Source organism: Tamandua tetradactyla, chromosome 5 (genome assembly GCF_023851605.1).
Source record: "Tamandua tetradactyla isolate mTamTet1 chromosome 5, mTamTet1.pri, whole genome shotgun sequence".
Lineage (NCBI taxonomy): Eukaryota > Metazoa > Chordata > Mammalia > Pilosa > Myrmecophagidae > Tamandua > Tamandua tetradactyla.
The window spans coordinates 44957941-44975858 of record NC_135331.1 but is presented as its reverse complement, the minus strand read 5'-3'; the positions used below and the strand labels follow the sequence as shown (position 1 = coordinate 44975858).

Sequence of the window (17918 nt, the reverse complement as noted above, 5' to 3'; positions counted from 1 at the left end):
ATAATTTTCTAAACTGTTTATGCTCTGTAATCAATCTTGAGACATGCTCAACAATCACTGGTAATACTCTTCTGAAATGTCAATTAAAATCTATAACAAAAGAAATAACCAAGTTCTAGACCTCATAAGTGAACCGATATCCTATTGACTTGGTTTCCCATTTCAAATAATGGCAGCACCGACTAAGTGATTGTGGTACCTGGACTTGCTGCAGCCCTGGATACTGAGGGAGCTGAGGGGAGGGCCGTGCTTGTGCAGCAAAGAGAGCAGCCTGCTCCCCCGGCTGACCCTGAAAAACAAAGCCAAGGCAAACACTTGATCATAACAGTAAGGGTTTGGAGTGCGCTCCTGGACAATAAATTCCAATAACCCATGATGTCATGAATCTATATATTCATTATATAAATGCAACATTCTCAGACTTTCAAACTGTATGAACTTCTATTCATCATTAACTATTATTCATCAACTTCTCATGTTCATATACATGGTTGCACTCACTGTTTCTTCCTAAAAAGACTATAGCTGCCCCCATTGATAACAAAGACATTAACATAAACTAAAGTAGTCAATGGTTTGCTCAGGAGAGAAGCTCTAAGATGGTTTCCAGCATGCTCCATGTTGACCCTCTCCAGTGAAAGGTATGAATCTCTAAGTGTAAAATCTGAAACTACAGGGCTACACCAGCCCATGCTCACAAAGCGAGGAGAGCACAGAGTATATTCAAATGGTAGAAAAAATTCAAGATTTTTTAATGATCTATCTTCATAGTGACCTAAAAAATTCTAGCCATGGAGTCAAAGGGATGAATTTGGTACCTTTTATGACGCTAATCATCAATTAGAAAATAGTCAATAACAATTTTTAAGTTAATAGCAAATACAATCATAACCAACTACAATATAAAATAAAATCCATTCATATCTGCTCACCAATGCTAATCTAATGTTTTGGTCTTGAGGAAATAACGATTCACTAAGAGTAGCTGTATACATGTTTTGGAGACAAACGATTTCACAGAACTTATTAATAGTAAAAAAAATATATAGGGATTATTTTACTGTTGTTTTATAACAAATATCCTCATAAAAAAGTGTTAAATTATATTTATATGAAATCATTTTTAATGTACTTGGAAAGCGGAATTAATATTTCTAGAAGGGATAAACAACTGGCTTAAGAGGGGAAGTACCAATAATTCCCAAGCACTTGTTCTTAACTCCTGTTTTCTCAGGAACGTTTTTAGGAAGGGAGCATCACTCCTACTTTCTGCAGATGGGGAAAGCCAGGCTCAGGTCTTAAGAACTTACCAAGTTCATCCACTGGGCCTGGTGGAACTATCAACTGGACTCTGGTCAGTCTGACTGCAAAGCTTAGCCTCCTTCCATTATAACAAAACCCCTCCCCATATGTGACATTAAGAATGAAATAGTTTAATATTCATTTGGTGCTTACTCTTTAGGGCCAAATAGTCATTTAAAATTACCCTAATTCAAAACAACAAAAGAATATTAAGACTTGTTAATGAGAGCGAGACCAAAGGTACATGTAAGAAAGAGAAGTCCTTTCTCTGATCTTCACGTAAAGTCACTTGGGACGTTTATGAAACTTCAAATTCCCCTACAGTGATTATTCACAGCATACATGGACCACCCATGAGTTTCTGAGAGCACCTACTATGGGATCTGCATGTAACAGCTTCAACAAAAGTCCAATTTCTAGACTAGCGTACCCAGGAAGTCATGCTGAGCCGTTGACCAGTTAAACTGGTAAGTCTAACAGTATCTCTATTTGTTCTAAGAGAACCATGTCATGGCAACGCAGCCATAAGGTGCCTGAAATGATTCTCCTTAAAGTACCCAAATATTTCTTGGTCTTCTAAACACTGTGCCAAGAAGCCATTAATTAAATCAACCAGATCTTTAAATATCACTCCTTGAAACAGTCTTTCCTGACATTAGAACTGTACAAGGGCCCTGCATCATCTCACTGTGTCTCCTTTATGTATATTATCGTTTTTGTAGAATGAAAGAAACACAAATGATTTATACGTGAGTCAGAAATTCGAGGTTCACAGGTATAGCCTATGATACCTGTGCCCCATTTTGACCTTGATGGAAAAAGGTGTGATCTGTATGTGATATATCTGCATACAGAAAATACCTCAGTTACTGAGAGATACTTTTCTATTGATAGGTGTCAGTTGAGAGCACAAAGATTTAAGAAATATGGATTCAAAACTCTTCTTTTATATAAAAATCACAAAATTAACATTCAAGGACAACCACTATTACTTTAGAAGAAGCAGGGAGAGAGGGATAAATATTTTCCAAATATGGTTTTGACAATCTGAAATTCATTCATTTTCAATCATTTATTTCTAAAGATATACAATGTGCCCCACTTCCCTAATTTTTCCCAACTCACTGCTGAAGATCAGTAGGTTCTAATTCAGATATGCAGAAACCTCCCTGAGGAAATCACCAGCTCCTCAAGTTCACTGCATAACTGTATCGTCCTACATTGCCCTTAATGGAAAACTCCACAAGCTCTCCTGCCAAACTGAAATGGCCTCTCAACTTTTGTTTTCCCCAGAATGCCAGAAATACACCATTTCAACATGTAAACAAAGTTCAGTTTGTAAGGGAAAGAACAAATGACTAAGAAGGGTTCTTTAGTAACTCAAAAAAGATTTTACAAATGCTAAACAGGGACCAGAGTGTAGGAATAAGTGTAGGAATAAATGAGAAAATTAAGACAGAAAAGTAGTAAATGTTTTTTAAAGGTTTGTGGGGAGGGTTGGGCTTCACCAAGATGTGAATTAAACTAGGAAGGGACTATAATGTATCTTACAAACAAGCACTCTCTTGAGAAAGAAAGAAAGCACTATCAATAATAGGGCTAGGACAACAGGAGAAAAGTGGTACCATACGTGATAAAATGGAACATATGATCACCTTAGCTATATGTAATCATTTATCTATCAGTTTTGAAGACTTTCTAAGCTTTCTTTATAATTAGGTTCTAGCACAGTATCTGGCACATAGTAAGAGCTCAATAAATATCTATTGATAAAAAGAATTAATTTGGTACTTATAAACCAAGGTATCCAGAAGTAAATTGGGATCTATATTTTTAGCAGACATTACTTTACCAAGTGTTTTCCAATTGCCTGATCATCTTCAAAACATCTTTTGTCCTGAAAATTCAACTTTAAAACTAATTTTTAACATCTATCCATTTAATGTTTTCTGCTTTCTACCTGCAATTATTATCATATTTCCCCTTCTTAATCTATTCTGCATAACCGAAATAATCACAAGCGAAAGTAACTTCATATTTTTATATATGGAAACTAGGGGACTGGTTTTTTGACAGAATGTGTGTCCAGCCAGGTACCCTATGACTCAGAACACAACACTAGTAGAGTAAATAAGCTATTTGTGCCCCTGCTTCAGCTTCTGTGGCTCAGGTTGCTGATTTATATGTGCTAAGGGACTGAGCCATTCCCATGGACTGAGCCATGGGAAATGCTGATAATTAATCTATTCCTACATTGCCAGTGTGTTATTACTAAAATAAATTTCTGCACATGTTTTCTCTTTCTTTTTTTTTTGCAGTATTTTTGGGCTCACCTCTAATAAAAGAAACATATCTTCATTATTTTCTAAAATTTCCACCTTTTAAAAACTTTTAAAGAAACTTTTCTGTTCAATATTCACTCATCTTTCTCGCATTACAAACAATTATCCTTCTTGCTGCTTTATTTTTTCTTTTTCACTACTGCGTTAGTTTTAATTGGACTGGCGAAGCATCTGGGGTCAGTGAGATGTTGACTCAAAGGCCTTCGCATAATTTGAAAATATGCTTTTGGCAAGTTTTAAAATTTGATAAACCATCCTCAAATATAATTTTCATTTTTCTGGATCTCGTTCTCTTCTGCATTAACAATCACTCCCTAAGCCTACTGAGAAAATGTGAACTTCTCTTTCTAAAAATATTCATGTTTCCAATTAGCAGATAATAAATACTACCATCAAAATCAGTATTTCAGACTCTGTAGTTTCCCATCCACTGAATTTCTAGTAATTAGATTTTCAAATCCTTACTTAGTAACTTTTTTCAATAGTGTTTGAGGGTTACAAGTAGAGAAACAAATTGTATCTGGAAAACTAAAGCCAGATTTAAAAAAAATTATTCTAGTAACATACAATCTAAAAGTGACTCTGTTTCTGAAAGCACAGATTCAGGAAAAATAGTAAAAGGCACAAACTGAAAACCAGTGGGTAATGTTTTATGAGTCACCTAGTAGAAAGGGTTTTACTGATGACTACAAATTTGGAAGTAATTCAGTGCCCAAGGCTACACAAAACATAGTATGAGTCAGAAGTTATGTTCATTACACTATACTATAATTATTGACAAAAGACAGAAAAATCATAATTATAAGTGGTCCTTAGACTAGTTATGCTTGATACTTTTAAAAAGTCTTCACTTTTAATATAATTCGGCTGAAAATCAATTAACTACCTTTAACTGCTGGAACACACTGATTCATTCTAAAAACATAACTCATATAATTGTAAACTATTTACAATGTAATCTATTCACATGCTTATAAATGATGAATAAACCAACTGGATGAGTATATACATTCATTACAATCCTAATAATACTGGAGAATATTATATAAAAATAAGAATGGTGATAATGACAGCAAAGATATATATACCTTTCCATTAATTTGAACACATACATAAATTATAGAACCTTCTTTTGACTTAAAGTACTTGATAAAAAATTATTTTTGACAGTAACAATACTTTTTGGAGTAAAATCAATGATTAATGTAAATTTTTTCCATCTGAATCTCATTATCATCAATGAATGAATTTCATTATCAATAACTGCTCTACAGCAACCATAACCTGCCTCCAAATATTTATAAATTGGATAATTCAAATTTTTAAATGAATAAAAAAAAACCTCACGTGCTCTCTGTATACCATAAAGTATCAAGAAAATTGATAGAAAAATTTGAGTCTTGTCACTAAAGTTTGTAAACTTTCCTTTGCTGCAGTAATGGTTGGAGAAACCGCCTATACACAACAAGCATTTAACAAACTAAACACTTTCAAAATCTGAATTTGTAGTCAAGAATATTTTCCCCAATATTCAGAAAATGTTACCCATTTAACTGGCAGTGAAACAAATTGACTTACATTCACATCTGAGATGTGTGCTCTTTTTATTCTAATGCTTCTTGGGATTATGTTGTGGGTTGGCTACCTGATACAGAAACCTATAAGTAATTTAATGCAAAACATGCATTCTTAGCTAGCCCAGGCAAAGCAGTAGAGATGAAGTCTTATGACATGCATGCACAAGACCTCTGCTCAAAAAAATATCCGCCCCCACCCCCCCATACCGGAAAGAAAATAGATGATGGGTTCTGTTGAGAATTTGGGAATAGCCAGTGAGTGGGATGTGATGAGAAGGGTTTCATAACGACAGTTTTCATAATCTTGCATTTTGCCTGTGAATCAGCATGCCATGCGTTCCTTCACTAATGATGTCAATTATCACAGGGAGAAGCCAGAGCTCAGAAATAGATGGTTAAACCAGGACTGAGATGAAGGTGTGCAGACTGGTCTATGCTCCCAAGCCCAGGCCATGAACATCTATTAGTTTCTAAACGATACATGTATATGATAAAAAACATGAAGCAAAATCAAAGGAAAAAATTTCAGAAATAAAGTCCATTAAGTACACTATGGTCAAGGCATTCATGATGCTGTGTTACGGTTTCAAACATAAACCAAGAGAATGACAGTGAAATGAAGAATATAATTATTACCAGCTAGAGAGGAATAACCCACTTCTCATTCTGATGTTCAAAGGATAATGCTATAAAAGTTCACTTAAAAAAAAAAAAGTAAAGAAAGAAAAGGAATGACAGCAGGGGTGTTACCATTATGTTGTCAAAGTCTTCCAGAAGGGAGACAGCAGAGTTACAGAAGTCCTACAGAAAGGGGACAGCAAGAAAACGGCAGACAACACAGATAAGATTTTCAGCCTAATGGTGAGGGCAGCCAAAATACACATGAAATATTTCATTTTAAAACGATGTTTCAGGGAGTCAAACTTGAAAAACTAGGCCCACCGCGGTTTTATTGATCCATATGCCTCGAGACCTCAATATAGACTAGGACACTGCTAAAAAATATGGTAATATTCATTTAGTGAAGACCACAACCTGGTTAAATGGTGACATAAAAGAAGTAGGGGAGATATCTAGACACAGAGGCTCTTCCTCATTTCAGAGATGCCAGGACCCCAAGGTGAGCTGCAGAGCCAGGGTTCTACCCACACTAGAACCAGTGTGAGAGCTCAGGTCATATTTAAACAGATAATACATTAAGAGAACAAAGCCGGCAGGGCATATATTTTTGGAGGGTAGAATTATTTCCATCCCCAATAAATGCAAGTTAAAATAGAGCATCAGGCTATGCACACATTCAATCAACCACAATAGACAACAAATACTCATTTACAGTGCCACCATTGTTTACATACCAACAGGGAACGTTTTAGAAAAAGGCAACGCAATGGTTGGGAAAATGTGCTATTTCTCTGGTTAAAAGATTCCCTTGTTTAATCATTATTATAAGCAGATCCAAAGGGTATATCATATGAGGTAAAAATTTCCTCCTTGCGGAGTTTTAGAGATGTGATGAAGCATCCGATTCTCAACCCTACCTAAAAGAGAAAGTATCTTACTATATCAAAGACTAGAAATTACAGGAATTTCCCAAGAGTATAATACCCACTTTTACCATTTTCAGTGCAGCTAAATCACTCGCTACATCCATACATTTGTTTTTAGATCCAACAACCACCCTCATATTAATGATCCATTTCCTCAACCCTCCACCCCAATCCTCTCATAAATACTAAGCGTATGTAATATTTTCAGCAAATGAATTCAGCACCTTCCTTATTATTCAAAAAGATGCAAAAATACCAGAAACTACTTCATTAAGAATAAGCAGAACACATTCTTCCTTGATATGTCTTCCACGCAAGAAACAAAATGAAAGGGCCTAGGATATATTTACCAGCTCAGCGTTTTTCTCCTCTTAGGATCATTTTGTTATTGGAGATGTAAAAAGTGACCTTTTAATTTTGTATGTAATTTATGCTGAATAAATGCATTTAAAATAGTTGTCAAAACTCACAGTGTAGGGGAGTGGTAAGGGGATAGGAAAAAAATAGGGGAAACAAAGGTTAAAATATATTGGGTAGATGGAAATGCTAGCAGTCAATGAGAGGGAGGGGGACGGGGTATGATATGTATGAAACTTTTTTCTTTTTATTTCTTTTTCTAAATTGATGCAAATGTTCTAAGAAATGATCATGGCGATGAATATACAACAATGTGATGATATTGTGAGTTACTGATTCTATACCAAGAATGGAATGATCATATGGTAAGAATGTTCATGTTAATATGTTGTTATGTTTAAAAAAAATTTTTTTTTAATTAAAAAAAACTACTCAAGATGATTAACAAGACTTTTGAATTTCAACAAGACTATTTTGAAATTATTTTGAAATATCCTCGAAGTATCAGATTAGGCTATATTCAGAAATGAAAACTTGAACAACTAACCAAAGTTATAAAATGATGCCTAACCTCCTGTGTAATCAGAGAATGCAAATTAAAATGTCACAAAACAACACCATTTCACCTGTTCTGACTGGAAAAAAAAATAAGGTCTGACAGCATCAAGGACTGGAATGGATGCAGGGAAAGGAAAATGCTCATTTAAGACTGATAGGAATCACCACCACTTTGGATAGCAAATCAGCATTTCCCACTTCCAGGTACATACCCTAGAAACTCTTCCACCAGTACACTTGCAGAAGAAGTGTAAAAGAATGTTTACTTTAGTGTTAGTGACAACAGAAAAAAATTGGAAATAAATGACTATCAAGAGAATGCATAAATAATATCTTAATATTTATCATGGAATAGCAACCAACTAGAAGAATGAATGAATAAAACTAAGTGCACCAAAACAAATTTAATGCAACAATTAACAACAAAAGCAAGTTGAAAGGGAAACATGGAGTATGATATCTATATAAAGTTTCAAATATGAAAATAACACTGTAATGTTTTTGTCAATGGTGCAAAAATGTGTAGTAGAAGTATAAAAATATTTCTAAGAATGAAAAATCCTCAATTCATGACTGATGACCTCTTTGAAGGAAGGGAATGAAAAGAAAGGATACATAAGGAGTTTCACCCACATCTGTAATAACTTATTTTTAAGACATGATCTAGAGCAAATATAGAAGAGTATCACTATTAAATAAAGCTAGGTGGTAAGTACATCAGAGTTTGTTATATTATTTTCTGTCCTTATCTAGACATTTGAAATAGACAACTGAAAAGCAAGTGGGAAGGAAAGAAAGAAGCAGATACTCCAAGGTGATACTCTACCACAAGTGTAGAAGCCTCAGAAATCAATCAGCAAAGACTGGATGCTCAATTTCAAATGGGTCTCACAAGTCCCAGGGAGCATGTTTTCATGAATTCACATGCACAACTTTTGCCAAAGAGCCAACAACTCTGGAAGGCTCTAACTTAGTTATCCTTCCTTCGTACATCAAGTAATGTTTTTATTTGCATACATAACGATGGGACTGAGTCTACGGTTACTAACCTGAACTCCTTAGAAGCTACTTTTAGCCATAACTGGGTACGCCATATGTAAACAGAGTCCTCCTCTTTACTGCCATGAAAATCTATGAGTCATTATATGTAGCTTATAACCAACTGCTTTTTTTTTTTTCAAATTTGACACAAGCAACTTGAGCTAAACATATGTCTACTTACCTTTTTTTTGTTCTTAAACTGTCTGACATTGATTATTACTAAGAAGGAGGGGGACAGGAAGTTCTTTCAGTTTACGTAAAAATTATTGAGTATAAGAACCATATTGGAAAGCAATAAAAGCAGCATTTTGCATTACTATAACAAACATTCTATATTTCGTGATAGCTCTCAGGGAATAAGAATATGCAGAAAATAAAATAGTAGTATTTTAAAACACTGAAACTGGAATAAGTCCATCTCAAGTTTTTATCACAGAATTTAGAGAGTATGAACATAGACTATTATGAAAACAAAACCAGCATTCCTTTTATTAGTCTGTTCTAATGGTGGCCACTAAAAAAAAATGCTAATTAAACCAATCTTATAGGAAAATTAGTATAATTATATAAGCAAAACATATGACATGCTTTTAGTCTTTTAATCCTCAATACATTTAAGAAAATAATCATCATTTTTCTGGGACAGGTATTTCCTTTGAAACAAGAAAATCATAAAATTAATATTAATAAAACAGCAACAATAATATAACAGCTAACATTTACTGAGCACTTACTATGGGCCAGCCACTTTGCTACATACCATTATATGTATTATATCATTAATTTCACAACAACCCTATAGAGCTACTATTCCATCAGCTAAAGATGAGGCTCTGCCGCAGAGAGAGGGTCCCTTTTAACGAGGGACATCTGGATAAAGAATGGAAATCAATCTTAATTGCTTTCCTGAGTGAGGACTACAACTAAGAATGAAAACAAGTTTCCTTGCCAAAAACCCCTATCTTTATGCATGTGCGTATGCACTAAATCAGTAAGAAAATACAGCCAATTATAATAATTATTACATCTATTAATTTGATTCAAAATACATAAATACCCATGCTATTTACAGCACCTGTTTCCTAACAGCAAAACGCATACTTAACACTTTCCTGAGGAAATAACAGACGGACCATTACAGAAACTCCAATGAGACTGGGGCTGACCTTCAGTCTCCACAGTGAAATCAGAGGGTTACTTTACAAACGTGCTCTTGTCTGCATCAGGCACCACCTAAGGTTAGACACTCTATACCTATGCCAACCTCTCTCCAAAAGGAAAAAGGCAAGAGGACTCAATGAGGTCAGAGACATTTCTGGAATTCAGGAATTTATGTCTCCCCTGCCCTATCTAGGTTTTCAAAACCACAACAGCAGAGACCACTGCAGGGGTAAGTTAGTGGAAAGCACTCAGGGGAATGGCTATGAGACAGGTTTGTGGCTAGAAACCAGGTTGCTATTAAGTATTAAAAATTAAGGATCAAGGAGGAAAAAAAGCTTGCTGCTTCTTGAAACAGCTACTCAAATCATGCATTCATTTCTTTGATAAATATTTCATCAATCCCTACTGTGTACATAGTAGATGAAAGGATGGCATAAATTATAAGGGTGAATGCCCAATCTTATAAGAAAAGGGGACAAGCAGTGGGTTACTGGGAAACTAGCCTAGGAAGCAGTCACATACAAGACCTGGAGAAACTAATCAGGCTTTATAAACTATCTGCTGAAATTCTAAGATCAGTTTTGAAGGCTCTAACACATCTGTTACATTTGAGAAAAAGGACTTCTGGCATAAGAAAACTGCTAGGATAAGGAGAAAGAATATCATTTAATTTTCTCAATATAAGTCAGAAAGCTAAAAAATTACTCCAAAAACTAAAGAGCTAGAGAGAATCACAAGATGTGGAGGTTTTTAACTTAAGAAAATGTTCCTGCCAAAATGGGAATGAACATTTCTATGTTATTTCTGGTATGTCAGTAGTTATTAGGAAAACAACTAATTGCACTCAAACATATATCTTTAAAAATGCATCAATATTATTGGTACTCCATGTAATTGTCCTTATCCTAGATTTATAAGGAATATCATAAGAATTTTTCTGCTACAATTCCATATTTACCTAGATCCCAAGTATACCAATAGCTCATACACAATTTTAGAAGACCAAACCTCCTAAGTGCAGGTACTCTAATCTTACATACTTAACATACAAATTTTATTTATTCTATGTGAAAGTTTCAAGTATTATAAGAGAGTACAGGAGGAAGAGGGAAGGTGAATATTTTAAAATCATTGTTACAAAGTTAAGTTTTTATGTATGATTGATGAAGGCATTTCTGATTTTAAAAGGCAAATAATTTTAAAAAATTAATCCAATATTGTGACAGAGTTGACACAAAAGAATCAGTAGGAAAAAGAATGAATTAATTAAAGAATTAATTCCCATTAGTAAAAACAGAATGATAGGTGGTGTAACTGAATACAGTCGGGTATTTCAAGTGATTTAAGGAAGACACTAGGGATATCGTCAATTATTAATAGATTATTCTATTATTCTATTGAATTCCTATTTAAAAATTTTTGCTTAAGGGGAAATTGATTGTCATGGCTTGGGCCAAGAAGTGTAGCTTTTGGGGACAGGCATGTTTACCTGTAAATATCTGTGTGGCTTGGAGGTGTGTACCCCAGGAAAACACATTCCTAAACTTAATCCATTCCTATTTGTGTGAACCCATTGAAAACAGGACCCTTTGATGAGGCTCCTTCAGCGAGGGTGTGGCCCAGCTGACTCAGGATGGGTCTTGAACTCTTACAAAGGCCTTACAGGGAAGGCTATGGGCGTGGAGAAAGCCACAGGAAGCAGCTGAAGCTTTAAGTCAAAGGGACTAAAAGGTCACCATCTGCACTGCAGTGTGACAGAAGAGCCATGCTCTAAGGATTGCTGACAGCCAGCCCCAGAATCCTGGAGTCTTCTGGGAGAGAGCAGCGCCCTAATGACACCTCGATTTCAGACTTCTCCTAGTCTCAAAGCCATAAGCCAAACAACTCTCAATGGTTAAGCCAGCCCACCGCAAGGTATTTGCTTTAGCAACTAAGAAACTGAAACAATGGCCCAGTGGGCCTTTTCCCGATTCCAGGAACCATTCAGAGTAATTCAACTGAATAGAGCCAGAACCATTTGATAGTAATATGGCAATTTATATCTTATGATTAAAAAGTAGATATAAAAATGTAACTTATTGGAAGACAAGTTTTACTTAGGCTTAATTTAAAAGGGAGCTGAATTCACTATCTTGGGATGGTTTCTCAGCTTTTTATACATTTATAATTTCTCTCAACAAGGATATGAACCAATAACACAACTCTATTTTTGCTTATCACCAAGAAAAGCTGAGATTCCAAGCAACACTATTTATTGACAATATGAATATGAAAAATCCATTATTTTTGAATATTTTAATAAATTCTCATTATTTATGTATCAGAACAGCTTGAGGCCAAGTTACCTAAAACCCAGGGAATTGGAAGACTCACTAAAGGTCAGAAAGAGAGAAGCATGTAGTAACTGCCGTTTCCATTCTCATACATTCTCAAGTTAAATTTGTTTCCTCACTCCTGTCCTTCAGTTAAAAAAGAACCATTTTCAAGAATGCATGACTAACCTTCTCACCCACCCCAAATTACCTGAATGTAGAAGAGCCATAAATCATACAGTGGAAATAAGTCAAGAGAATTATCCAAAATACAGAACATATTTTAAAAAGCACTAGAATCTGTTGCTACTTTGAAAGCTTTGTTTTTTTCGTGCAGCAGGATACACTTGTAGATTGGCTACTTTCATTCGAGGATCATAAAAATTACCTAACACATAGGATTATTGTGAGATTTAAGATAACTAATACATTTAAAGTTCTTAGAAATGTTTTGGCATATAGTAAGTGCTCTATTAGTTTTAGCTATAAATTATCATCAAGGTAATCCACACCGATTTTGGAAAATACACAAAAGTATAAAGAAACTAGAAAAAGAAGTCACATCTCACCTCCCTCTTTTTGTTTTAATGTGTTTGTATAGACACATGGGTTTCATGAATCCATACTAGGTTTTGTGTGACTTCCATGGATATTTTGTTAAATATAACCACTGCCATCTAAAAAGTTAAAGATAACTGGGTTATAGAGTATAAAAATAGAAACAATGTAAGTCAAGACTTAAATTGAATGCATCAATATACTGACGGCGATTTGTAATTTAGTCACTGCTCACTAGACATTATTAAGTAAACACTACATATATTCTGTTCTCGGCACTGTAGGTGAAAATCTAAGAAAAAGCAGAGGCTTCAGAGAGCAACCTTGAAGCAATAAATCTAAAAGTAACACGTGAAATAGAGCTAACAGGCACAGAATATATGGTCGTAAATATAATAAAATATGTGTGCTTGGGAAGGATGACACTTTGAGGATGAAAGGCTTGCTTCTTCTAATTGATTATAAGGTTATGATCTCTTATTTTTTTTAAGGCATATTTTTAATAAACCTAATTCATTTAGAGTCCTTATTTGATCATTGTTAACAGTAAAATACAACAGGGGAAAAGTATCCATAAACCTGTAGAAGATATACCTGCACTTACGGTGCGCACACAGAGCGAACAGGCTACATACCCCAAACTCATCCCCAGCTAGAGGAGTATAAAACACAGAGGGCTCCACTGTTGGATCCAGACAAACCTGTTGGAAAGGTCGAGTCTGGGCTTGCCTGAGAAGCCGCTGCTGCTGCTGCTGCTGTAGAAGCTTCATCTGTATCAACTGCTGCTGTGACGTGATGGTGTGGAGGGAGGGCGGCTGCATCATGGCGCCAGAGCGCCGCTGCAGCATGTTGGAAAGAGCTTGTTTGGTGTTTGTTGGGACAAAGGAACTCGCAGGGTCCAATCTGGAGCCACCTGCAAAAGTGACCAGAAGGAAGGACCTTCTAAGTACGTTAATGCAACAGGTCTTACTTTTTTTTTTAAAATTAAATTGCAGAACCTTCTTAAGTTTCACTTCGTGACTAAAATATATAGTAATGTACTTACCCGCTGCCTGCAAGTATTAAAGATCTGTTAAGATTTGTATCATTTCCAAAGGATGGGGAAGGTGAAGGAGGAGTGACTTATAATATCATAGTATTACGTCACGGAGGCATCACTTTCAGTTGATAAACTGAAATGCCTGAAACAGTATTGTCAGCATAATTCAGAGTTTTGTGGGTTTCAAATTATGCATGGCCCTCAGGAATATATTGCATAAAATACATTAGCCTTGTGGTACACTTTACAAAGCATCCTAGGTCAGGCACAGAAACCCTTTTGTAATTCTAAACAAATCTAAAATTCATACTATTTTAGCTCCTTGGCCAAGGCAAGATGAAAATGCCTGTTTTAGTAGAAAGGAATGAAAATAAAAGTTTAAAAACCTGAAAACCTTTGAAACGTCAAATAGCATAGAGTCTAAAGACAAACACATCTTTTCTGAAGGCAAAAAAGCAAATAATCAAGAAATGTTAATAAGTATATGATTGTACATATGTGTGTGTGCGCCTGTACGTGTGTGTGTGTGTGTGTGTGTGTGTGTGTGTGTGTGTGTGTATACATAAAAAATCTGTCAAATGTCTCTACAAGTTGGGAAATTTTTTTTCAACACATGCAGACTTCAAACCAGGTGCCATTCTTTCATTCTCCATAAACACTCTGAATTTTCTGAAGTATATAAATGATAAAACCTCTTTATAAAGACCTCACAAAAGAAATGCTGTCTGTTTCAAAAGCAGGTTATATGATAGAAAATATTTAAAAGGTGTTCACTCAAAATCCCCGCAATTTTTTCAAAACCACAGCTAGCAATATGATTCATGAAGATGTTCACTGTCACTTGAAAAACAACTGGGAAAAAATGGGAAATCAATTTGAAAAACATATGGCAAGGTAACTTGTGTTGAAGAATTGGAACTATACTATTATAGAAAAATTAATAGACTCATTTTATAGAATGAGATGCTCTTTAAGAGATGATACTATGATCTACTACTGTCTTTTAATTTTTCTAACTATAACCTTGTACCTCTGAGCCAAATAAAAATATAGAACTGCTTTCTTTTCCTTCCACCAAATGCTGTTCTAAATTCAGTGTTTATATTCCTATGCATTTCCCTATAACTTGAACATATTGGTATGTGTACACAGATGAAAGACAGCAATTGGGAAAAATATGTGTATGGTATATTGTTTGGCATTTTGACTAAGTATAAATGGAATCATACTATATAAACTCTTCTACACCTTCAGAGGACTCATGTTTTATGAAAATCTATTAATTCATTCATATAAAATCTTTAAAAATAATTAGTCTCTTTAAAAATTTTTCTTATGTTTCATAACTAAGACCTACCTAATGCCTAAACCTCAGTTGTATAGGCGGGGAAAGTACATGCTTCTACAAAGTAGTTAGCTTCAGCTCATAGAGTCAATTTAATAGCTACAAAGGGTAAAACTGCTACCAAATACGTATGGGAGATTCAAAGTTAAAGCAGAAAGAAAAAGAGTAGAACGCTGGGAATGATGTTCTACATTCATCATTAAGCCCAGTGTTCTCTTTATGGCCTACAATGTCATCCATTCAACTGACAATGTATTTTTTTTTAAGAGCCTACCGCAAGCCAGACCTTACTTTAAGTTCTGGGGAAACTGAAGTGAATGTAACAGAAAAAAAATATCTACCCTCACAGAAGGAAGATTCTGGTAAGGCAGACAATAAAATTATAATTAAGTCAGTAAAAGACAGTTTGTAAACAAGTGCTGAGTGCTGTGGGGAAACAGAAAAAAGGGAGGCGGCTAGACAGTGCAGGGAAGGATGTGGTTTGCAGTTTAAAACAGGGTGGTCAGAGGGAACTCCTTGACTAAGTGATGTCTGACCAAACCAAAGAAGACCAGGCAGTGAGGCACACAGGCGTCGGAGGAAGAGGTCTAAGGGCAGCAGTGCACAAGCTGTGAGGTGGGAACACGCTACAATCACTTACTGAAAATGCACAGTGTCAGGCTATTTTCTGAGTGCTATATTTTAAATTTACTTTTAGTGATATATATAGGTATACATATATATGCATACATGTATACATACACATATATGTACGTACATGTATGTGCAATAATATAAACTTCATGTCATCTTTTAAAAGGGAACAGACTTTTTTTTTTTCAGGAACAGACATGTTTATCCACTTTGTTCGCAGTAATACCTCAGCACCCAAAACCTAGCCAGGCACACCATGGTGCTCGATACATCTTGTTGAATGAATGAATACATGAACCACCCTGTGAGGGTCAATATTAGTATGTCCATTTTAAAGATAACCAAAGGCAAAAATTAAGACATGGACAAGATTATACAGCAGCAGATGGCACAGCACGATTTGAAACTATATACTCTCATTCCCAGAATACCTCTCTTAATTGCCAGGTTAGATCAGAGTCTCTACAATATAAGAATTAAACATTTTGATCCCTACGCCTCAAAAATACCATACTCAAGTTACCATAAAAATCACAGTATAACAGAACAAATATTATTTGTTAAGATGGTACAACACAATGTAGATTAAGATCTAATCTATTTTGTTAAAAACAGGCAAACTTTCATCTCTGAAGAAAATTAATCCATTTCTAATTAGGAGATGATTTTATTTAGAAACATCTTCATTGAGGCTTGAACCAAAGCAGTACTAAAGTCATGCATATTTACCACGGATATGGTAAATTTACACAGCAGATATCTAAATCTACTTGCTGAAATTTCTGAGTTACTTGATGGTTTCAATAATTAAAAATTAAAACGATGGGAAAACAATGACATTGTGCAATATTTCCTAATCTTTCTAAAACACTTATAAGAAATATATTTGATAAAAACGTATGCAAATTTATCAACGTAAAATCCTTATCAATTTTATATCTCATAGCTTAGATTTTGCTGCTGTCTTTCCCACATTGGATGAAAATTCTGAGTCAGGACATAAATTCAAACTTGAACCTTATTTTAGAGGAAAGAAGAAAATCTTGAATGGAGGGAATTATGAAAATGCCAACTGAGCATCCAGTTCTTAAAATCCCCTAATTCTGTGGAGGTTTCAGGTTAAAAGCACAGACGAACCCAAGTTATTTCTCATCTTAGAGCAAAGTGACTATGCTTTCTCTCTACACATACCTGGAGTAAGAGATTGGTTCTGAAGGAAGAAGCCAGGCTGCTGGGGCTGGCCGAGAAGGTTGTAACCCCACAGGGTGGACTGTGGGTGATGCATCATTTGAGAGGAAATGGGTGAGTAATTGGGAGGCACTCGGTATATGCTGCTCTGTGGATACTCCTTCAACATAAAGTCACACACACACAAAAAGTTACTTAATGTTATATACCGCTCAAATAATTAATGCAAATTCTTCCAATTTAGTTATTTGGGAAATTATCCCTCTGCACAAGGCTAGTTTTATAAAGGGAAAAAAAGAAAGGCCAGAGTGTAAATAACTAATCTGCAAAATACCCATTTGAGTTAAAACTTTTTCTTGACTTAAAATGTACTTGGACTGGGAAGGGATGTAGGGGAGCTAGAAAAAGATTTCTCTGAACTTTTTTTAAAGTACTAAAAGTGTATTTAGAGCATCAACATTGAACGCACACAGAGTTGAAATAGCACTGTCAGTTGCTAAGTGTCCTGATGTTCCGATCATTTAGTCTTAGAAAGTCTTCCTGATTCCTTGGATCCAGATAATAAATTATGACAGAAAAGCCCATGTTACTCCAGAACAAAGACCCAGCCTAGATGGTAGCTTATTTCCAAGACAGCATCCCCAAAGAAGTAAGGTCGACCACTCACTGCTTCCCCATCCCCATGTTACAACCTCACCCCTTCCTTGTAGCAGCTGCAGGCTCTGAGGATCACATCTGAATGTCTCAATCCTCCTACTGTCTCCCTCTCCCTAGTCTAAATCTAGATGATGAAAGGGTCAAATATTGCAGTTCCATGAGATTTTACCAAAGAGTGTATCACACAAAGGGAAGACACAGTTTTAGGAGTATTAGGGAAAGAAGGGACAAAAGCAGGACATTGGGGAATAACATGGGCTTCAGGAATTCTGCATCTGAAAACAAAAACAAAAACCCATCC

At 35.3% G+C, this 17918-nt stretch overlaps 1 protein-coding gene across 3 annotated transcripts in view; it reads right to left on the bottom strand.

Annotated features, from left to right (window-relative positions):
- MED12L (mediator complex subunit 12L) overlaps positions 1–17918 on the bottom strand; it is a 371061-nt gene that overhangs the window by 33174 nt on the left and 319969 nt on the right. For all 3 annotated transcript variants that reach the window (XM_077160783.1, XM_077160781.1, XM_077160782.1), the window contains 3 exons: positions 16964–17120; positions 13457–13668; positions 200–289 (listed from right to left, as the gene is read on the bottom strand). In XM_077160783.1, coding sequence (XP_077016898.1) covers positions 200–289; positions 13457–13668; positions 16964–17120 — 459 coding nt within the window. The remainder of the gene's footprint in view (positions 1–199; positions 290–13456; positions 13669–16963; positions 17121–17918) is intronic.